Genomic DNA, 24239 nt, shown 5'->3' with positions numbered 1-24239 from the left:
TGGGGCCATGTATCGCGAGATCTTGGCCAACAACCTCCTTTCCTCAGTAAGTGCATTGAAGATGGGTCGTGGCTGGGTCTTCCAGCATGACAACGACCCGAAACACACAGCCAGGGCAACTAAGGAGTGGCTCCGTAAGAAGCATCTCAAGGTCCTGGAGTGGCCTAGCCAGTCTCCAGACCTGAACCCAATAGAAAATCTTTGGAGGAAGCTGAAAGTCCGTATTGCCCAGCGACAGCCCCGAAACCTGAAGGATCTGGAGAAGGTCTGTATGGAGGAGTGGGCCAAAATCCCTGCTGCAGTGTGTGCAAACCTGGTCAAGACCTACAGGAAACGTATGATCTCTGTAATTGCAAACAAAGGTTTCTCTACCAAATATTAAGTTCTGCTTTTCTGATGTATCAAATACTTATGTCATGCAATAAAATGCTAATGAATTACTTAAAAATCATACAATGTGATTTTCTGGATTTTTGTTTTAGATTCCGTCTCTCACAGTTGAAGTGTACCTATGATAAAAATTACAGACCTCTACATGCGTTGTAAGTAGGAAAACCTGCAAAATCGGCAGTGGATCAAATACTTGTTCTCCCCACTGTATGTATGTGTATGTATGTGTATATATATATATAAACATGGGGGATTGGAAGTGATGCAGACAATTACATTGATGGAAGTTACAATCTATCTGCAATATTAAAGCTGATCTACCCCCCCCCCAAAAAAAAAGCTGTACATTTTTGTCACACCGAATGACTTTTTAAAAAAATGTTAGGGTACATTGCGCTCGATTGAGCATGGAACACTCCAAAAACATTTCAGTCATTTCTTATCATTAAAAACACTCAAATACTTTAAAAATTGTTCTCCTACATTTATTTGTGTGCTTCTACATGTTTACTGAGCAGCACATCATGTAGCCTTCTCCTTGTTATCCACGTCGGCACAGAGCCCTGAACTATAATAATAAATATGCCGTGATAACTCAGCACTTTGTGGCAGGGCAGCCACTTACTTAGTTGATTCTTTTTAACATACATTTGGTTAAAAGACTCAATGAGCCATATACCACATTAATACTTACTAGCAATACATTTCTTGTTTTTAGGAACACCACAAAGCATGCTTATTCCATTTATTGTTTATTTTTGGTGTAATTATGGCAAAAATATATTTTGGCTGCTTAATTAACCAAAAAGTTAATTTCAGGCCCTGATAGGAACTGGCCATTTGAACGCTGTCTTTAGCCGTTAACCAATAGGAACTGGCCATTTGAACGCTGTCTTTAGCCGTTAACCAATAGGGAATGGCCACCCGACCAGCACTCACCTGGATCCTGATGGTGACTTCCTGCCGTCTGGTCGGTGTCTTCCCTCCTTCGTGGAGGGGGGGTCCAAGTCTGGTCGGTGTCTTCCCTCCTTCATCGAGGGGGGGTCCAGGTCCATATTCATATCCTGACAAGCAGAAACCATAACATTTACAACATCAATAAGTTAGTAACTATGTTAGTACAATTACATCGTTGCATGCAGAACACGAAGAACACTTGCGATGCATGATGAGCTCTGGGAAGTGATACACCTTAACTGGGTAATTTAATATTCCAAATCCATATGACCATTAGATTGGTCCGTGTATACTAAATTAAGGGCAGGACGATTATTTTCATGTTTTAACCATTCACGCCTGATAAAAATCTACCGAACCTAATTAGAATCTATTAAATGTATTAATCTGACCTGTTCTTGCTGGCCCGCGTGTTGAGGGTATCCCCCAGGGAAGCCTGGAGGTCCTGTGCCAGGGAGGGGCTGGCCTGGGTGGACCTGTCCAGGAGGACGCACCATTCCTGGGTAGGCCTGGCCCGGCAGCAAGCCATAACCCTGGAGCTGGCCGTTTGGAGGGAGAGATATCTGTAGAGAGGGAGGAAGAGGGGGCGGTGTAATACAAGGCCACGCCCATCATGTATATTACCTGGTGTGTGGGGTCTTGGGCCACGCCCATTATGTATATTACCTGGTGTGTGGGGTCTTGGGCCACGCCAGTCATGTATATTACCTGGTGTGTGGGGTCTTGGGCCACGCCCATCGTGTATATTACCTGGTGTGTGGGGTCTTGGGCCACGCCCATTATGTATATTACCTGGTGTGTGGGGTCTTGGGCCACGCCCATTATGTATTTTACCTGGTGTGTGGGGTCTTGGGCCACGCCCATCATGTATATTACCTGGTGTGTGGGGTCTTGGGCCACGCCCATTATGTATTTTACCTGGTGTGTGGGGTCTTGGGCCACGCCCATCATGTATATTACCTGGTGTGTGGGGTCTTGGGCCACGCCCATTATGTATTTTACCTGGTGTGTGGGGTCTTGGGCCACGCCCATCATGTATATTACCTGGTGTGTGGGGTCTTGGGCCACGCCCATCATGTATATTACCTGGTGTGTGGGGTCTTGGGCCACGCCCATCATGTATATTACCTGGTGTGTGGGGTCTTGGGCCACGCCCATTATGTATTTTACCTGGTGTGTGGGGTCTTGGGCCACGCCCATCATGTATTTTACCTGGTGTGTGGGGTCTTGGGCCACGCCCATCATGTATATTACCTGGTGTGTGGGGTCTTGGGCCACGCCCATCGTGTATATTACCTGGTGTGTGGGGTCTTGGGCCACGCCCATCATGTATTTTACCTGGTGTGTGGGGTCTTGGGCCACGCCCATCATGTATATTACCTGGTGTGTGGGGTCTTGGGCCACGCCCATTATGTATTTTACCTGGTGTGTGGGGTCTTGGGCCACGCCCATCATGTATATTACCTGGTGTGTGGGGTCTTGGGCCACGCCCATTATGTATTTTACCTGGTGTGTGGGGTCTTGGGCCACGCCCATTATGTATTTTACCTGGTGTGTGGGGTCTTGGGCCACGCCCATCATGTATATTACCTGGTGTGTGGGGTCTTGGGCCACGCCCATTATGTATTTTACCTGGTGTGTGGGGTCTTGGGCCACGCCCATCATGTATATTACCTGGTGTGTGGGGTCTTGGGCCACGCCCATCGTGTATATTACCTGGTGTGTGGGGTCTTGGCCCACGCCCATCATGTATTTTACCTGGTGTGTGGGGTCTTGGGCCACGCCCATCATGTATATTACCTGGTGTGTGGGGTCTTGGGCCACGCCCATCGTGTATATTACCTGGTGTGTGGGGTCTTGGGCCACGCCCATCGTGTATATTACCTGGTGTGTGGGGTCTTGGGCCACGCCCATCATGTGTTGTTGAAAGTGCTGGGGGAAACCTGGAGGCTGCTGGGTACTGTCAGAATGAAACACGCACACGCACACACACAGTTAACATACAGATGCACAACACACACACATGCGCACGCACGCACACACACATTGTATGTATGAGGAGGAGGAGGGTCTTACAAAGATGTCTCGTCCTTCTTTGATTCGTCGGCTCCCTCAGGCTCATCATCATAGTCAAAACGGTCCAATAGCGTCTAGACAAGAGAGAGGAGACGAGGTTCAACTCACACACAGTTTTTCCATTTCCAACCCTGCCTGTTGTGAACGTCTTTTTCCAATTGTTTATACAGTGCCTTCGGAAAGTATTCAGACCCATTGACCTTTTCCACATTTTGTTAAGTTACAGCCTTATTCTAAAATTGATTCAATTGTTTTTTTCTTCTCATCAATCTACACACAATACCCCATAATGTCAAAGCAAAAACAAGTTTGTATACATTTTTGCTAATTTATTAAAAATACAATACTGAAATATCACATTTACATAAGTGTTGAGACCGTTTACTCAGCATTTTGTTGAAGCACCTTTGGCAGCAATTACAGCCTCGAGTCTTCTTGGGTATGACGCTAAAAGCTTGGCACACCTGTATTTGGGGAGTTTCTCCCATTCTTCTCTGCAGATCCTCTCAAGCTCTGTCAAGTTGGATGGGGAGCGTCGCTGCACAGCTAATTTTCAGGTCTCTCCAGAGATGTTCGATCGGGTTCAAGTCTGGGCTCTGGCTGGGCAACTCAAGGACATTCAGAGACTTGCCCCGAAGCCACTCCTGCATTGTCTTGGCTGTGTGCTTAGGGTCGTTGTCCTGTTGGAAGGTGAACCTTCGCCCCAGTCTGAGGTCCTGAGCGCTCTAGAGCAGGTTTTCATCAAGGATCTCTCTGTACTTTGCTCCGTTCAACTTCCCTCGATCCTGACTAGTCTCCCAGTCCCTGCCGCTGAAAAACATCCCCACAGCATGATGCTGCCACCACCATGCTTCACCATAGGGATGGGGCCATGTTTCCTCCAGATGTGACGCTTGGCATTCAGGCCAAAGAGTTCAATCTTGGTTCTCATGGTCTGAGAGTCTTTAGGTGCCTTTTGGCAAACGGGCTGTCATGTGCCTTTTACTGAGGATTGGCTTCCGTCTGGCCACTCTACCATAAAGGCCTGATTGGTGGAATGCTGCAGAGATGGTTGTCCTTCTGGAAGGTTCTCCCATCTCCACAGAGGAACTCTGGAGCTCTGTCAGAGTGACCATCGGGTTATTGGTCACCTGCCTGACCAAGGCCCTTCTCCCCCGATTGCTCAGTTTGGCCGGGCGGCCAGCTCTAGGAAGAGTCTTGGTGGTTCCAAACTTATTCCATTTAAGAATGATGGAGGCCACTGTGTTCTTAGGGACCTTCAATGCTGCAGACATTTTTTGGCAACCTTCCCCAGATCTGTGCCTCGACACAATCCTGTCTCAGAGCTCTACGGACAATTCCTTCGAACTCATGGCTTGGTTTTTGCTCTGACATGCACTGTCAACTGTGGGACCTTTATATAGACAGGTGTGTGCCTTTCCAAATCATGTCCAATCAATTGAATTTACCACAGGTGGACTCCAATCAAGTTGTAGAAACATCTCAAAGATGATCAATGGAACAGGATGCACCTGAGCTCAATTTCGAGTCTCATCGCAAAAGGTCTGAATACTTATGTAAATAAGGTATTTCTGTTATTTATAGATTTTTTGTAATTATCTTTTTATCAGAATTTTATTTTCTTTAAACAGGGGTTACATAGACAACCAAACAAAGACCACCACACAGACTGACTACAAAGACCACCACACAGACTGACTACAAAGACCACACACAGACTGACCACAAAGACCACCACACAGACTGACCGCAAAGACCACCACACAGACTGACTGCAAAGACCACCACACAGACTGACTACAAAGACCACCACACAGACTGACTGCAAAGACCACCACACAGACTGACTACAAAGACCACCACACAGACTGACTGCAAAGACCACCACACAGACTGACTACAAAGACCACCACACAGACTGACTGCAAAAACCACCACACAGACTGACTACAAAGACCACCACACAGACTGACTACAAAGACCACCACACAGACTGACTGCAAAAACCACCACACAGACTGACTACAAAGACCACCACACAGACTGACTACAAAGACCACCACACAGACTGACTACAAAGACCACCACACAGACTGACTACAAAGACCACCACACAGACTGACTACAAAGACCACCACAGACTGACTGACTACAAAGACCACCACAGACTGACTGACCGCAAAGACCACCACACAGACTGACTACAAAAACCACCACACAGACTGACTACAAAGACCACCACAGACTGACTGACTACAAAGACCACCACAGACTGACTGACCGCAAAGACCACCACACAGACTGACTACAAAGACCACCACACAGACTGACTGCAAAAACCACCACACAGACTGACTGCAAAAACCACCACACAGACTGACTGCAAAAACCACCACACAGACTGACTACAAAGACCACCACAGACTGACTGACTACAAAGACCACCACACAGACTGACTACAAAGACCACCACACAGACTGACTATAAAGACCACCACACAGACTGACCACAAAGACCACCACACAGACTGACTGCAAAAACCACCACACAGACTGACTGCAAAGACCACCACACAGACTGACTACAAAGACCACCACAGACTGACTGACTACAAAGACCACCACAGACTGACTGACCGCAAAGACCACCACACAGACTGACTGCAAAGACCACCACACAGACTGACTGCAAAGACCACCACACAGACTGACTACAAAGACCACCACACAGACTGACTGCAAAGACCACCACACAGACTGACTACAAAGACCACCACACAGACTGACCGCAAAGACCACCACACAGACTGAGTCCCATAAAAGGAATAAGGATACAGCAAAACATTATACTGAAAGGCAGGTCATAAAAATGGCGAGAAAAATATATACAAACATCACAATTATAACATGGGGGAATCAATGGGAGGTTTTTCTACATAGCACCACAATGGAGACCAGATTTTCCAAAATGTATCAGACTTCTGGTGTAAATCAAAGGTAGGTTTCTCTAGGGGTAGAATAGCAGAAGCTTGAGTAAGCCACAATCTCGCAGATGGTACTTCAGGTGTGGACCTTAATAACAATATGCATTTTTTTTGGGCTAAGTAAACAAGGGTATTGAACAGACGTTCAGAGTCAGGGTCGAACACAACTGTACAATCAAAGTAGTGTAAATATTAATTGGGTGAAAAAGCAAATTGGATGTGTAAATGCATATCAATCCAGTAAGACTGGATCCTTCTACAGTACCAACAACAAATGCATGAAGGTGCCAGTATCCTGTTCACATTTGAAACATAAATGTGATTAATTGGAAAACATTCTGTGAAGGCAGACAGGTATAAAATATGTTCTATGAATTTTTTTTTGGAAATGTTGTTATTGTACGCTTATGGAGGTGCATTTTGGGTAGACCCTTTCGCAGATAGCCACTGAAAACACTGCTACTCCTACTGCTCTCTCCTCGTCTGACCATGTGTTCTCGCATACCCCGAGAGCATCTGGTCAGAGGGGTGGTGGCACAGGAATCCTCATCTCTCCCAAGTGGACATTCTCAATTTTTCCCCTAACCCATCTGTCTATCTCCTCATTTGAATTCCATGCTGTCACAGTCACTAGCCCATTTAAGCTTAATACCCTTGTCATCTATCGCCCTCCAGGTTCCCTTGGAGAGTTCATCAATGAGCTTGACGCCTTGATAAGTTCCTTTCCTGAGGATGGCTCACCCCTCACAGTTTTGGGGGATTTCAACCTCCCTATGTCCACATTTGACTCATTTCTCTCTGCCTCCTTTCCACTTCTCTCCTCTTTTGACCTCACCCTCTCACCGTCCCCCCTACTCACAAGGCAGGCAATACGCTTGACCTCATCTTTACTAGATGCTGCTCTTCTACTAATCTCACTGCAACTCCCCTCCATGTCTCCGACCACTACTTTGTTTCCTTTTCTCTCTCGCTCTCCTCCAACACTACTCACTCTGCCCCTACACAGATGGTAATGCGCCGCCGCAACCTTCGCTCTCTCTCTCCCACTACTCTCTCCTCTTCCATCCTATCATCTCTTCCCTCTGCTCAATCCTTCTCCCTCCAATCTCCTGATTCTGCCTCCTCAACCCTCCTCTCCTCCCTTTCTGCATCCTTTGACTCTCTGTGTCCCCTATCCTCCCGGCCGGCTCGGTCCCCCCTCCAGCTCCGTGGCTTGATGACTCATTGCGAGCTCACAGAACAGAGCTCCGGGCAGCGGAGCGGAAATGGAAGAAAACTAAACTCCCTGCCGACCTGGCATCTTTTCACTCCCTCCTCTCTACATTTTCTTCATCTGTTTCTGCTGCTAAGGCCACTTTCTACCACTAAATTCCAAGCATCTGCCTCTAACCCTAGGAAGCTCTTTGCCACATTTTCCTCCCTCCTGAATCCTCCCCCCCCCGCCCCCCCCTCCTCTCTCTCTGTGGATGACTTCGAATCGCATCTCTGCATGTCTGGCAGACATATCAGTATGGATGACGGATCACCACCTCAAGCTGAACCCTGGCAAGACGGAGCTGCTCTTCCTCCCGGGGAAGGACTGCCCGTTCCATGATCTCGCCATCACGGTTGACAACTCCGCTGTGTCCTCCTCCCAGAGTGCAAAGAGCCTAGGCGTGACCCTGGACAACACCCTGTCGTTCTCCGCCAACATCAAGGCGGTGACCCGCTCCTGCAGGTTCATGCTCTACAACATTCGGAGAGTACGACCCTGCCTTACACAGGAAGCGGCACAGGTCCTAATCCAGGCACTTGTCATCTCCCGTCTGGACTACTGCAACTCGCTGTTGGCTGGCCTCCCTGCCTGTGCCATTAAACCCCTACAACTCATCCAGAATGCCGCAGCCCGTCTGGTGTTCAACCTTCCCAAGTTCTCTCACGTCACCCCCCTCCTCCGCACACTCCACTGGCTTCCAGTTGAAGCTCGCATCCGCTACAAGACCATGGTGCTTGCCTATGGAGCAGTGAGGGGAACGGCACCTCTGTACCTTCGGGCTCTGATCAGTCCCTACACCCAAACGAGGGCATTGCGTTCATCCACCTCTGGCCTGCTGGCTCCCCTTCCTCTGCGGAAGCATAGTTCCCGCTCAGCCTAGTCAAAACTGTTCGCTGCTCTGGCACCCCAATGGTGGAACAAGCTCCCTCACGACGCCAGGACAGCGGAGTCACTCACCACCTTCCGGAGACATTTGAAACCCCACCTCTTTAAGGAATACCTGGGATAGGATAAAGTAATCATTCTACCCCCCCAAAAAAAAATTGTAAAGTGGTTATCCCACTGGCTATAGGGTGAACGCACCAATTGGTGAGTCGCTCTGGATAAGAGCGTCTGCTAAATGACGTAAATGTGCCCCTGAGCAAGGCACTTAACCCTAATTGCTCCTGTAAGTCGCTCTGGATAAGAGCGTCTGCTAAATGACTAAAATGTAAAATGTAAATGTAATGTAAATGATAGAAGCCCATTCTTCCTCGCCGAATGCATGTCCAATGTCTCTCTCCCAAACATGTCTCTCAACGCATCATAGGATGAGGCACTTCTGTTCAATAAAATAGAACACATGTCGGAGATTAAACCTCTCCGAACAGTAGGATTCGTAAATGGTTTTTCAACTTCAGTCATTTGAAAACGTAGTTTATCGACTTTCTTCTGACCCTCTATGAAGTGTCTAAGTTGTAGGTACTTAAAAAAATATTTGTTGGGTAAGTCAAACTCAGTTTTTGTCTGTTGGAACGATATAAGAGTGTCCTGAGTAAATAAAGGCGGAAGGTCAGAAGGTCTGGTACCCTTCGGGAAAATCTGGATTAAGGGGCAATCGGTGACCAGAGTGATATATGGTCTGGAATCTGCAAGTACCTCCTTGAGTGTATTATTTTTACATTTTAGTCATTTAGCAGACGCTCTTATCCAGAGCGACTTACAGGAGCAATTAGGGTTAAGTGCCTTGCTCAAGGGCACATCGACAGATTTTTCACCTAGTCGGCTCGGGGATTAGAACCAGCGACCTTTCGGTTACTGGCACAACGCTCTTAACCACTAAGCTACCTGCCGTCATGTTTAATCTTTGTGAGCAAAAGCATATCATTTGAAGTGAACAGGTCTTTAAGATTTGGAGTAACATACAGTACCAGTCAAAAGTTTGGACACACCTGCTCATTCAATTAACAGGTGTGCCGTGTTAAAAGTTAATTTGTGGAATTTCTTTCCTTCTTAATGCGTTTGAGCCAATCAGTTGTGTTGTGACAAGGTAGGGTTGGTGTACAGCGGATAGCCCTATTTGGTAAAAGACCAAGTATTTTTTATTATTATTGATAATCAATGGATCATAGAAGTGGAGCCATCCTTATAGAATGAATCGATCTTTCATTCTGTTATTTTTTAAGTTGGTGTGCAAGTAGACGTCTCGGACAGTTACTGAACTCAGAATATATTTGCTTGGTAAAATATATATATATTTTTTTTTACATGCTTCGTATGCTCTAAATTGAATTTGGCCTTAGCACAAGCTAGTGAATTCCAGTTCGCCTGGGTTGGTTGTTGTTTATGAAAAAGTTCTAAATGCTTTTACTTCAGCCTGCAATTCTTCCCTATTTTCCATTCTAAGCTTCTTGATCAGAGAGGCTTGGGAAATGACATAACCCCTTTTGGTTGCTTTAGCAGCATCCCAGATAGTTGCAGCTGAGACAGGAGAGAGTTGATTGTCGAGCCAGTAATGTGATAACTTATATTTTATCACAGAGCAGAGCAGAATCCTTCATTGTTAAGCAGAGACATTTTAAGTCTCCAATATCTCGTTTTGGAGATTGTTTTGCCAATTTCAATATCTATATATACTGGGGCATGGTCAGAAATGACTCTAGAACCAATAGCACATGATTGGACAACATGCCTGTAAGTAGAGGGGATAAAAAAAAAGTCCAATCTAGAATATTAATAATGGGGTCTAGAGTAGAAATTACAGTCTCTGACATTAGGATTTAGCTCTCTCCACACGTCTACTAAACCAGATGAATTCTGAGAGCATTTGAGCCTCTATGATTCGAGACTGGAGCAGTTGATGATTTATCCAATTTACCCAAAGTACAATTAAAAATCTCCTGAAATAAACCCAACTCCCTTGCAGTGTTGATTAAACAATAAAACCCCAGTTGTAACCAACCTGATTCAGCTTTTCAACCAGCTAATTATTAGAATCAGGTGTGCTAGATGAGGGTTGGAGTGAAAACCTACAGGACGGTAGCTCTCTAGGAACAGGGTTGGAGAGCCCTGATCTAGACTAACCTTTAGCTTCACGTTCTCTGAGGTAAGCTTGTCGTTTTTGGTCTCCAATTCGGTAAGCCGCTTATCAATGTCGGTCAACAACGTTTCCATATCCTTTATTTTTGGGGGTTTGTGTAGAGATAGTTGTTTTGTAGTGTCGCCATAGTTGACTGGACTTCTGTCATAATTACAGCTCGTAGACTTGACACAGAGGAACGAAGTTCGGTCATGAAATCAGAGCGTAGTGTAGCCATTTCTGCGTGGATGGTGACTAGCATCTCCATAACGTTAGCATCCGCCATCTTGTTGCTAGTCTTCGCAGTGTCTTCCTGTTTACCGTTTCGTCTCGTTTTCTCGGTTCCAAACATATCCAAGAATGCCACCCAAATGTTGCTAGAGGTATGCGAAGTGTGTTCTCGTTTCGATAGATAAAAGGTTAAAACATAAAAGTATCAACCCCTTAGTGGAGTGCCCTCGGAACACGTCTTTACGTCGCCATGGTGAAACTGCATCCTGTTTTGTTTTTTTACATTTGCAAAAATGTCTACAAACCTGTTTTCGCTTTGTCATTATGGGGTATTGTGTGTAGATTGCTGAGGATTTGCTATTTATTTAATCAATTTTAAATAATAAGGCTGTAACGTAACAAAATGTGGAAAAAGTCAAGGGGTCTGAATACTTTCCGAAGGCACTGTATGTGTTGAGATTTCCAGAAATGTCTGCTTTGCTGGACAGTGTCTTTCTCTTGTGTTGGTCAGGTCGTTATTGTCAAAGAGAAAGTGTTCTCAATGACTTACCTGCTTAAATAAAGGCTAAACATCTGTTGCGGTTTTCTCATTCAAATCTAAATCTAGGATAGGTTGTTGTATTGTTTATCAAATCCCTGGCTACCATTACTAGAGGCAAGACATTTCCCATAGCAACGATCATTTTGAAACACCATCAAACCACCTTTACCCCCTGTCACTAACACCCGTCTCTCCTGTGGGACAAGGAGGGAAACCCCACTCTGCGGTTACAGGTCGATAATAAGAAGAGGAACTCACAGCCACCTTGTCAAACGCTGTTTTCTGCCGGGAGGGCTCGCTGGAGGGGAGGGGGAGTCGCTGAGCGGCCGTACCCAGGCCGGGGGTGAGGGGCTGGGGCTGGGAGTGGAGGTTGGCTGGAGGCTGGGGTTGAGCCTGGAGATGCGGCTGGGGATGGGGTTGAGCCTGGAGATGCGGCTGGGGATGGGGTTGAGCCTGGGGGTGGTTGTGAGTCGGGGGTGGGAAGGGATGGGTCTGAGGCTTTAATGGATGTTGTTGGAAGGTCTGGAGCATTTGTTGAAGCTGGAGAGACAGAGAGAGAGAGAAAGCGCGAGAGAGAGACAGAGAGACAGAGAGAGAGACAGAGAGAGACAGAGAGAGAGAGAGAGAGAGAGAGAGAGACAGAGAGAGAGACGAGAGAGAGAGAGAGAGAGAGAGAGAGAGAGAGAGAGAGAGACGAGAGAGAGAGAGAGAGACAGAGAGAGACAGAGAAAGAGAGAGAGAGACAGAGAGACAGAGAGAGAGACAGAGAGAGACAGAGAGAGAGACAGAGAGAGAGACAGAGAGAGAGACAGAGAGAGACAGAGAGAGACAGAGAGAGACAGAGAGAGAGACAGAGAGAGACAGAGAGAGAGAGAGAGAGACAGAGAGAGACAGAGAGAGAGAGAGAGAGACAGAGAGACAGAGAGAGAGACAGAGAGAGACAGAGAGAGAGACAGAGAGAGAGACAGAGAGAGACAGAGAGACAGAGAGAGAGAGAGAGAGACAGAGAGAGACAGAGAGACAGAGAGTTGAGTTAGGACACTGGGGATGCCTGAAGATGGGACTAGCAAAAAGAAAAGGTTCATAATTATCAAGTGCATATTGAGGGAAACCGGATACATAGACACACACTGACCTGCTGTCCCTTTGAGGACTGGAAGAGCTGAGCGACAGCAGCGAATGCGCCAGAATTCTGAACCGGAGGGACCGGCGCCACAACAGAGTTTTCCGTTACGGAGGTGACCGGACCCTTTACTGGCGAAGGGGATGGGGGAAAACCTGGAGGACAGAGGTACAAGAGAATAAGTTACACACACACACACACACACACACACACACACACACACACACACACACACACACACACACACACAAACAACAGTGATACCTGAGTCTGGACTAACAGACAGACAACAGTGATACAGTGGGGGGAAAAAAGTATTTAGTCAGCCACCAATTGTGCAAGTTCTCCCACTTAAAAAGATGAGAGAGGCCTGTAATTTTCATCATAGGTACACGTCAACTATGACAGACAAAATGAGAATTTTTTCTCTCCAGAAAATCACATTGTAGGATTTTTTATGAATTTATTTGCAAATTATGGTGGAAAATAAGTATTTGGTCAATAACAAAAGTTTCTCAATACTTTGTTATATACCCTTTGTTGGCAATGACACAGGTCAAATGTTTTCTGTAAGTCTTCACAAGGTTTTCACACACTGTTGCTGGTATTTTGGCCCATTCCTCCATGCAGATCTCCTCTAGAGCAGTGATGTTTTGGGGCTGTCGCTGGGCAACACAGACTTTCAACTCCCTCCAAAGATTTTCTATGGGGTTGAGATCTGGAGACTGGCTAGGCCACTCCAGGACCTTGAAATGCTTCTTACGAAGCCACTCCTTCGTTGCCCGGGCGGTGTGTTTGGGATCATTGTCTTGCTGAAAGACCCAGCCACGTTTCATCTTCAATGCCCTTGCTGATGGAAGGAGGTTTTCACTCAAAATCTCACGATACATGGCCCCATTCATTCTTTCCTTTACACGGATCAGTCGTCCTGGTCCCTTTGCAGAAAAAACAGCCCCAAAGCATGATGTTTCCACCCCCATGCTTCACAGTAGGTATGGTGTTCTTGCTGAAAGACCCAGCCACGTTTCATCTTCAATGCCCTTGCTGATGGAAGGAGGTTTTCACTCAAAATCTCACGATACATGGCCCCATTCATTCTTTCCTTTACACGGATCAGTCGTCCTGGTCCCTTTGCAGAAAAACAGCCCCAAAGCATGATGTTTCACCCCCCATGCTTCACAGTAGGTATGGTGTTCTTTGGATGCAACTCAGCATTCTTTGTCCTCCAAACACGACGAGTTGAGTTTTTACCAAAAAGTTCTATTTTGGTTTCATCTGACCATATGACATTCTCCCAATCCTCTTCTGGATCATCCAAATGCACTGTAGCAAACTTCAGACGGGCCTGGACATGTACTGGCTTAAGCAGGGGGACACGTCTGGCACTGCAGGATTTGAGTCCCTGGCGGCGTAGTGTGTTACTGATGGTAGGCTTTGTTACTTTGGTCCCAGCTCTCTGCAGGTCATTCACTAGGTCCCCCCGTGTGGTTCTGGGATTTTTGCTCACCGTTCTTGTGATCATTTTGACCCCACGGGGTGAGATCTTGCGTGGAGCCCCAGATCGAGGGAGATTATCAGTGGTCTTGTATGTCTTCCATTTCCTAATAATTGCTCCCACAGTTGATTTCTTCAAACCAAGCTGCTTACCTATTGCAGATTCAGTCTTCCCAGCCTGGTGCAGGTCTACAATTTTGTTTCTGGTGTCCTTTGACAGCTCTTTGGTCTTGGCCATAGTGGAGTTTGGAGTGTGACTGTTTGAGGTTGTGGACAGGTGTCTTTATAATGATAACAAGTTCAAACAGGTGCCATTAATACAGGTAACGAGTGGAGGACAGAGGAGCCTCTTAAAGAAGAAGTTACAGGTCTGTGAGAGCCAGAAATCTTGCTTGTTTATAGGTGACCAAATACTTATTTTCCACCATAATTTGCAAATAAATTCATTACAAATTCTACAATGTGATTTTCTGGAAAAAATGTTCTCAATTTGTCTGTCATAGTTGACGTGTACCTATGATGAAAATTACAGGCCTCTCTCATCTTTTTAAGTGGGAGAACTTGCACAATTGGTGGCTGACTAAATACTTTTTCTCCCCACTGTACCTGGGTCTGGACTAACAGACAGACAGCAGTGATACCTGGGTCTGGACTAACAGACAGACAGCAGTGATACCTGGGTCTGGGTCGTCCATCTCTGTGTATGCAGCTGCAGCACTGCTGGATCCAGATGTAGCCATATCTAGAAGAGGCTGAATGATCTCCATCTTAAACACACCATTCTTCTGCCACAGATTCAACACACGCACTATCTTACTCTAAAGAGAGAGAGAGAGAGAGAGAGAGAGAAGGATATACTTATGTCCTGATTTGTTATGAGAAAGTACAGCATCCACAAGCATCCATCAAAACTTGTATCACCACCATTATAATCAATATCATCATCACACCACTATCATCATCACCACCACACCACTATCATCATTACCACCACACCACTATCATCATTACCACCACACCACTATCATCATTACCACCACACCACTATCATCATTACCACCACACCACTATCATCATTACCACCACACCACTATCATCATTACCACCACACCACTATCAGAATCACCACCACACCACTATCAGCATCATCACCACACCACTATCATCATTACCACCACACCACTATCATCATTACCACCACACCACTATCAGCATTACCACCACACCACTATCATCACCACCACACCACTATCATCACCACCACCACCACACCACTATCATCACCACCACACCACTATCATCACCACCACCACCACTATCATCATTACCACCACACCACTATCAGCATCATCACCACACCACTATCATCATTACCACCACACCAATATCAGCATCATCACCACACCACTATCATCATTAACACCACACCACTATCAGCATCATCACCACACCACTATCATCATTACCACCACACCACTATCATCATTACCACCACACCACTATCAGCATCATCACCACTACTATCATCATTACCACCACACCACTATCAGCATCATCACCACCACTATCATCATTACCACCACACCACTATCAGCATCATCACCACCACTATCATCATTACTACCACACCACTATCATCATTACCACCACACCACTATCAGCATCATCACCACACCACTATCATCATTACCACCACACCACTATCATCATTACCACCACACCACTATCATCATTACCACCACACCACTATCAGCATCATCACCACACCACTATCATCATTACCACCACACCACTATCATCATCATCACCACTATCATCATTACCACCACACCACTATCATCATTACCACCACACCACTATCATCATTACCACCACACCACTATCAGCATCATCACCACTACTATCATCATTACCACCACACCACTATCAGCATCATCACCACCACTATCATCATTACCACCACACCACTATCAGCATCATCACCACCACTATCATCATTACTACCACACCACTATCATCATTACCACAACACCACTATCAGCATCATCACCACACCACTATCATCATTACCACCACACCACTATCATCATTACCACCACACCACTATCATCATTACCACCACACCACTATCAGCAGCATCATCACCACCACTATCATCATTACCATCACACCACTATCATCATTACCACCACACCACTATCACCATCACCACCACCACTATCAGCAGCATCATCACCACATCACTATCATCATTACCACCACACCACACCACTATCATCATTACCACCACACCACTATCATCAGCATCATCACCACACCACTATCATCATCATCACCACTATCATCATTACCACCCCACCACTATCATCATTACCACCCCACCACTATCATCATCATCACCACACCACTATCATCATCATCACCACACCACTATCATCATTACCACCACACCACTATCATCATTACCACCACACCACTATCAGCAGCATCATCACCACATCACTATCATCATTACCACCACACCACACCACTATCACCACTATCATCATTACCACCACACCACTATCACCATCACCACCACCACTATCATCATTACCACCACACCACTATCAGCAGCATCATCACCACACCACTATCATCATTACCACCACACCACTATCATAATTACCACCACACCACTATCATCATCATCACCACACCACTATCATCATCATTACCACCACACCACTATCATCATTACCACCACACCACTATCATCATTACCACCACACCACTATCATCATTACCACCACACCACTATCATCATTACCACCACACCACTATCATCATTACCACCACACCACTATCAGCAGCATCATCACCACACCACTATCATCATTACCACCACACCACTATTATCATTACCACCACACCACTATCAGCATCATCACCACACCACTATCATCATTACCACCACACCACTATCATCATTACCACCACACCACTATCAGCATCATCACCACACCACTATCATCATCATCATCACCACCACACCACTATCATCATTACCACCACACCACTATCATCATTACCACCACACCACTATCATCATTACCACCACACCACTATCAGCAGCATCATCACCACCACTATCATCATTACCACCACACCACTATCATCATTACCACCACACTACTATCACCATCACCACCACCACTATCAGCAGCATCATCACCACATCACTATCATCATTACCACCACACCACACCACTATCATCATTACCACCACACCACTATCATCAGCATCATCACCACACCACTATCATCATCATCACCACTATCATCATTACCACCACACCACTATCATAATTACCACCACACCACTATCATCATCATCATCCCCACACCACTATCATCATCATTACCACCACACCACTATCATCATTACCACCACACCACTATCATCATTACCACCACACCACTATCATCATTACCACCACACCACTATCATCATTACCACCACACCACTATCAGCAGCATCATCACCACACCACTATCATCATTACCACCACACCACTATCATCATTACCACCACACCACTATCAGCATCATCACCACACCACTATCATCATTACCACCACACCACTATCATCATTACCACCACACCACTATCATCATCATCATCACCACCACACCACTATCATCATTACCACCACACCACTATCATCATTACCAACACACCACTATCATCATTACCACCACACCACTATCAGCATCATCACCACCATCGTCTTACTCGTTCTTCAGTGGGACAGAGACAGAGGTTCTCAAACGTTCCCGTGATGTTCTTGGTGAACCGTGGCCCGAACACATCCTTGTCCACGCCGAACTGGTGACGGGACTGTCGGACGATGGAGTCTACAACATATAGACCTGCCACCTTGTACTCCGGCTTACACTGGGGGAGATGGGGAGGGGAAGGGAAGAGAGGGGAAGGAGGGGGGAGGACAGAGAGAGAGAGACAGAGACAGAGAGAGAGAGAGAGAGACAGAGGAAAGAGAGAGAGAGAGAGAGAGAGAGAGAGAGAGAGAGAGAGAGAGAGAGAGAGAGAGACAGAAGAGAGACAGAGAGAGAGAGAGAGAGAGAGAGAGAGAGAGAGAGAGACAAGGAGAGAGACAGAGACAGAGAGAGACAGAGAGAGAGAGAGAGACAGAGAGAGAGAGAGACAGAGAGAGAGAGAGAGAAAGAGAGAGAGAGAGAGAGAGAGAGAGAGAGAGAGAGAGAGAGAGGAGAGAGAGAGACAGAGACAGAGACAGAGACAGAGAGAGACGGAGAGAGAGAGAGAGAGAGAGAGAGAGACAGAGAGACAGAGATAGAGGAGAGACAGAGACAGAGAGAGACAGAGAGAGAGAGAGAGAGAGAGAGAGAGAGAGAGAGAGAGAGACAGAGAGAGAGACAGAGAGTCTTCAGTGCAACATCCAACACATCAACAGTCAATATCCAGAAACAACCCCCAAAGGGTTTGGGATGTGGACAATGTGTAGACCTCGAATTCAAATCTGGACCTGGAAGCCAGTTCCACTGCTTTCTAATCAGGGACTGATTTAGACATGGGACACCAGGTGGGTGCAATTCATTATCAAGTAGAACAGAAAAGCAGCAGAAATTAGGGCCTCCTGGGATAAGAGTTGAATAGCCCTGATGTATAGCATACAGTGTAGAAGATATGAGAGTTGAATAGCCCTGATGTATAGCATACAGTGTAGAAGATATGAGAGTTGAATAGCCCTGATGTATAGCATACAGTGTAGAAGATATGAGAGTTGAATAGCCCTGATGTATAGCATACAGTGTAGAAGATATGAGAGTTGAATAGCCCTGATGTATAGCATACAGTGTAGAAGATATGAGAGTTGAATAGCCCTGATGTATAGCATACAGTGTAGAAGATATGAGAGTTGAATAGCCCTGATGTATGGCATACAGTGTAGAAGATATGAGAGTTGAATAGCCCTGATGTATGGCATACAGTGTAGAAGATATGAGAGTTGAATAGCCCTGATGTATGGCATACAGTGTAGAAGATATGAGAGTTGAATAGCCCTGATGTATGGCATACAGTGTAGAAGATATGACGTGTGGAGGCGACTCACCTTTTTAATGAACTTCTCAACAATCTGGACCACATGTTTATATAACTGGAAGAGGAGAAAAGAGATGTCAGCGTTTTTGGTAACAGACAGACGTGACTTTTAGGAAGGGTTTCCCGGACACAGATTAAGGCTGGTCCTGGACTAAAAAAGATACTCCATTTAGCCCTGCTATTTAGTCCAGGATTAGCCTTAAAGGGATACTAGTGTATGCTGCCCTACCTGAAGACTTTTCAGTCATTGCACTAACGGTTAAATCCATTAGAATTTAATCACTTTTTGACAGAATCCTTTTGTTAAAAAAAATAAAATAAAATAAACGTTTTCCCATGGAAGAAGTGGTCAGAAAATGACATTTTGGACCTGAATGCCAAAACATTCAGGAGTTAAAGGTGCTCAGAGTTGACCCATTTTGCACACCCCACCACACCATGAGCCATCCATGTCTACATCACTAGAAAAGATAAAGGGTTGAGTTTGATATCATTTAAAAGCCCTCCCAGTCAGTTGTACAAATACAGAAGGTTACTGACTTCATTACTTTGATACAGTTGATAACCATATTGTGAAACATAATTTATGTAAACTGACATTATTAGTTGCTTATTTTCTACTTCTTAGATGCATATAATGTCCAGGGCATAACCTAGCCTGGGGGAACCAGCCTGATCACTGTGTTACCATATAATGTCCAGGGCATAACCTAGCCTGGTGGAACCAGCCTGATCACTGTGTTCTCCATATAATGTCCAGGGTATAACCTAGCCTGGTGGAACCAGCCTGATCACTGTGTTACCATATAATGTCCAGGATATAACCTAGCCTGGGGGAACCAGCCTGATCACTGTGTTCCCATATAATGTCCAGGATATAACCTAGCCTGGGGGAACCAGCCTGATCTCTGTGTTCACCATATAATGTCCAGGATATAACCTAGCCTGGGGGAACCAGCCTGATCACTGTGTTCCCATATAATGTCCAGGATATAACCTAGCCTGGGGGAACCAGCCTGATCACTGTGTTCACCATATAATGTCCAGGATATAACCCAGCCTGGGGGAACCAGCCTGATCACTGTGTTCACCATATAATGTCCAGGGCATAACCTAGCCTGGGGGAACCAGCCTGATCACTGTGTTCACCATATAATGTCCAGGGCATAACCTAGCCTGGGGAACCAGACTGATCACTGTAGTTACCATATAATGTCCAGGGCATAACCTAGCCCGGTGGAACCAGACTGATCACTGTGTTCACCATATAATGTCCAGGGCATAACCCTAGCCCGGTGGAACCAGCCTGATCAGTGTGTTCACCATATAATGTCCAGGGCATAACCTAGCCCGGTGGAACCAGCCTGATCACTGTGTTCACCATATAATGTCCAGGGCAAAACCTAGCCTGGTGGAACCAGCCTGATCACTGTGTTCACCATATAATGTCCAGGGCAAAACCTAGCCTGGTGGAACCAGCCTGATCACTGTGTTACCATATAATGTCCAGGGCATAACCTAGCCTGGGGGAACCAGCCTGATCACTGTGTTCACCATATAATGTCCAGGGCATAACCTAGCCTGGGGGAACCAGCCTGATCACTGTGTTCACCATATAATGTCCAGGGCAAAACCTAGCCTGGTGGAACCAGCCTGATCACTGTGTTCACCATATAATGTCCAGGGTATAACCTAGCCTGGTGGAACCAGCCTGATCACTGTGTTACCATATAATGTCCAGGGTATAACTCCAGCCTGGTGGAACCAGCCTGATCACTGGGTTCACCATATAATGTCCAGGGTATAACCCTAGCCTGGTGGAACCAGCCTGATCACTGTGTTCACCATATAATGTCCAGGGCATAACCTAGCCTGGTGGAACCAGCCTGATCACTGTGTTCACCATATAATGTCCAGGGCATAACCTAGCCTGGTGGAACCAGCCTGATCACTGTGTTCACCATATAATGTCCAGGGCATAACCTAGCCCGGTGGAACCAGCCTGATCACTGTGTTCACCATATAATGTCCAGGGTATAACCTAGCCTGGTGGAACCAGCCTGATCACTGTGTTCACCATATAATGTCCAGGGTATAACCTAGCCCGGTGGAACCAGCCTGATCACTGTGTTTACCATATAATGTCCAGGGTATAACCTAGCCTGGTGGAACCAGCCTGATCACTGTGTTCACCATATAATGTCCAGGGTATAACCTAGCCTGGGGGAACCAGCCTGATCACTGTGTTCCCATATAATGTCCAGGATATAACCTAGCCTGGGGGAACCAGCCTGATCACTGTGTTCACCATATAATGTCCAGGATATAACCTAGCCTGGGGGAACCAGCCTGATCACTGTGTTCACCATATAATGTCCAGGGCATAACCTAGCCTGGGGGAACCAGCCTGATCACTGTGTTCACCATATAATGTCCAGGGCATAACCTAGCCTGGGGGAACCAGCCTGATCACTGTGTTACCATATAATGTCCAGGGCATAACCTAGCCCGGTGGAACCAGCCTGATCACTGTGTTCACCATATAATGTCCAGGGCATAACCTAGCCCGGTGGAACCAGCCTGATCAGTGTGTTCACCATATAATGTCCAGGGCATAACCTAGCCCGGTGGAACCAGCCTGATCACTGTGTTCACCATATAATGTCCAGGGCAAAACCTAGCCTGGTGGAACCAGCCTGATCACTGTGTTCACCATATAATGTCCAGGGCAAAACCTAGCCTGGTGGAACCAGCCTGATCACTGTGTTACCATATAATGTCCAGGGCATAACCCTAGCCTGGGGGAACCAGCCTGATCACTGTGTTCACCATATAATGTCCAGGGCATAACCTAGCCTGGGGGAACCAGCCTGATCACTGTGTTCACCATATAATGTCCAGGGCAAAACCTAGCCTGGTGGAACCAGCCTGATCACTGTGTTCACCATATAATGTCCAGGGTATAACCTAGCCTGGTGGAACCAGCCTGATCACTGTGTTACCATATAATGTCCAGGGTATAACCTAGCCTGGTGGAACCAGCCTGATCACTGGGTTCACCATATAATGTCCAGGGTATAACCTAGCCTGGTGGAACCAGCCTGATCACTGTGTTCACCATATAATGTCCAGGGCATAACCTAGCCTGGTGGAACCAGCCTGATCACTGTGTTCACCATATAATGTCCAGGGCATAACCTAGCCTGGTGGAACCAGCCTGATCACTGTGTTTACCATATAATGTCCAGGGCATAACCTAGCCTGGTGGAACCAGCCTGATCACTGTGTTCACCATATAATGTCCAGGGCATAACCTAGCCCGGTGGAACCAGCCTGATCGCTGTGTTCACCATATAATGTCCAGGGTATAACCTAGCCTGGTGGAACCAGCCTGATCACTGTGTTCCCATATAATGTCCAGGGTATAACCTAGCCTGGTGGAACCAGCCTGATCACTGTGTTCACCATTCTATTTCACTTCACATCTTATGATATCTGAAGTGAAATAGAAAGGTGAACGCAGCGTTCAGGTTGGTTCCACCAGGATAATCATAACCACCATTGATAATGTAGCCAGTGCTCTGTGTGTGTGTGTGTGTGACCGACCAGTATCTCTGATGAGAGGCCAGAAGCTGATCTACGCTGCTATGCCCATCAACGGGGCTCTGGCAAAGACATTACCTCCAGCCTCACCTCTTGCCTGCTCACCAACGGTGGTCGATAGGGAGACCGTGATTTGGTAGGTTTTATCTGACCTGTTCAAACTTCAACATAGTACCTGTATGTGTCTCAGATATCAACTATCCTAACTGCCATTGGTAATAGAACAGTGACTATGTGTCAGATATCAACTATCCTAACTGCCATTGGTAATAGAACAGTGACTATGTGTCAGATATCAACTATCCTAACTGCCATTGGTAATAGAACAGTGACTATGTGTCAGATATCAACTATCCTAACTGCCATTGGTAATAGAACAGTGACTATGTGTCAGATATCAACTATCCTAACTGCCATTGGTAATAGAACAGTGACTATGTGTCAGATATCACCTATCCTAACTGCCATTGGTAATAGAACAGTGACTATGTGTCAGATATCACCTATCCTAACTGCCATTGGTAATAGAACAGTGACTATGTGTCAGATATCAACTATCCTAACTGCCATTGGTAATAGAACAGTGACTATGTGTCAGATATCACCTATCCTAACTGCCATTGGTAATAGAACAGTGACTATGTGTCAGATATCACCTATCCTAACTGCCATTGGTAATAGAACAGTGACTGTGTGTGTCAGATATCACCTATCCTAACTGCCATTGGTAATAGAACAGTGACTATGTGTCAGATATCAACTATCCTAACTGCCATTGGTAATAGAACAGTGACTATGTGTCAGATATCAACTATCCTAACTGCCATTGGTAATAGAACAGTGACTGTGTGTCAGATATCACCTATCCTAACTGCCATTGGTAATAGAACAGTGACTGTGTGTGTCAGAGATCACCTATCCTAACTGCCATTGGTAATAGAACAGTGACTATGTGTCAGATATCACCTATCCTAACTGCCATTGGTAACAGAACAGTGACTATGTCTCAGATATCACCTATCCTAACTGCCATTGGTAATAGAACAGTGACTATGTGTCAGATATTACCTATCCTAACTGCCATTGGTAACAGAACAGTGACTGTGTGTCAGATATCACCTATCCTAACTGCCATTGGTAACAGAACAGTGACTATGTGTCAGATATCAACTATCAGACCTGGTACTGACAGACAGGCTTGATACTGATGTCTCTGAATGGAGAGAGACCTGGTACTGACAGACGGGCTTGATACTGAGGTCTCTGAATGGAGAGAGACCTGGTACTGACAGACAGGCTTGATACTGATGTCTCTGAATGGAGAGAGACCTGGTACTGACAGACAGGCTTGATACTGATGTCTCTGAATGGAGAGAGACCTGGTACTGACAGACGGGCTTGATAC

At 46.1% G+C, this 24239-nt stretch overlaps 1 protein-coding gene across 1 annotated transcript in view; it reads right to left on the bottom strand.

The window, feature by feature from the left end:
* The window catches only part of scaf4a (SR-related CTD-associated factor 4a), a 47960-nt gene that overhangs the window by 10528 nt on the left and 13193 nt on the right, over nucleotides 1-24239 (bottom strand). Inside the window, exons 3-11 of the mRNA XM_041851457.2 lie at nucleotides 19242-19286; nucleotides 17885-18046; nucleotides 14786-14927; nucleotides 12628-12770; nucleotides 11751-12032; nucleotides 3424-3497; nucleotides 3232-3307; nucleotides 1740-1910; nucleotides 1330-1454 (exon numbers count right to left, since the gene is read on the bottom strand). Coding sequence (XP_041707391.2) covers nucleotides 1330-1454; nucleotides 1740-1910; nucleotides 3232-3307; nucleotides 3424-3497; nucleotides 11751-12032; nucleotides 12628-12770; nucleotides 14786-14927; nucleotides 17885-18046; nucleotides 19242-19286 — 1220 coding nt within the window. The remainder of the gene's footprint in view (nucleotides 1-1329; nucleotides 1455-1739; nucleotides 1911-3231; nucleotides 3308-3423; nucleotides 3498-11750; nucleotides 12033-12627; nucleotides 12771-14785; nucleotides 14928-17884; nucleotides 18047-19241; nucleotides 19287-24239) is intronic.

The sequence above is a fragment of the Coregonus clupeaformis genome, chromosome 27 (genome assembly GCF_020615455.1).
Source record: "Coregonus clupeaformis isolate EN_2021a chromosome 27, ASM2061545v1, whole genome shotgun sequence".
Lineage (NCBI taxonomy): Eukaryota > Metazoa > Chordata > Actinopteri > Salmoniformes > Salmonidae > Coregonus > Coregonus clupeaformis.
Note: the sequence above shows the minus strand (reverse complement) of the source record. Positions and strands in the feature narration are given on the sequence as shown.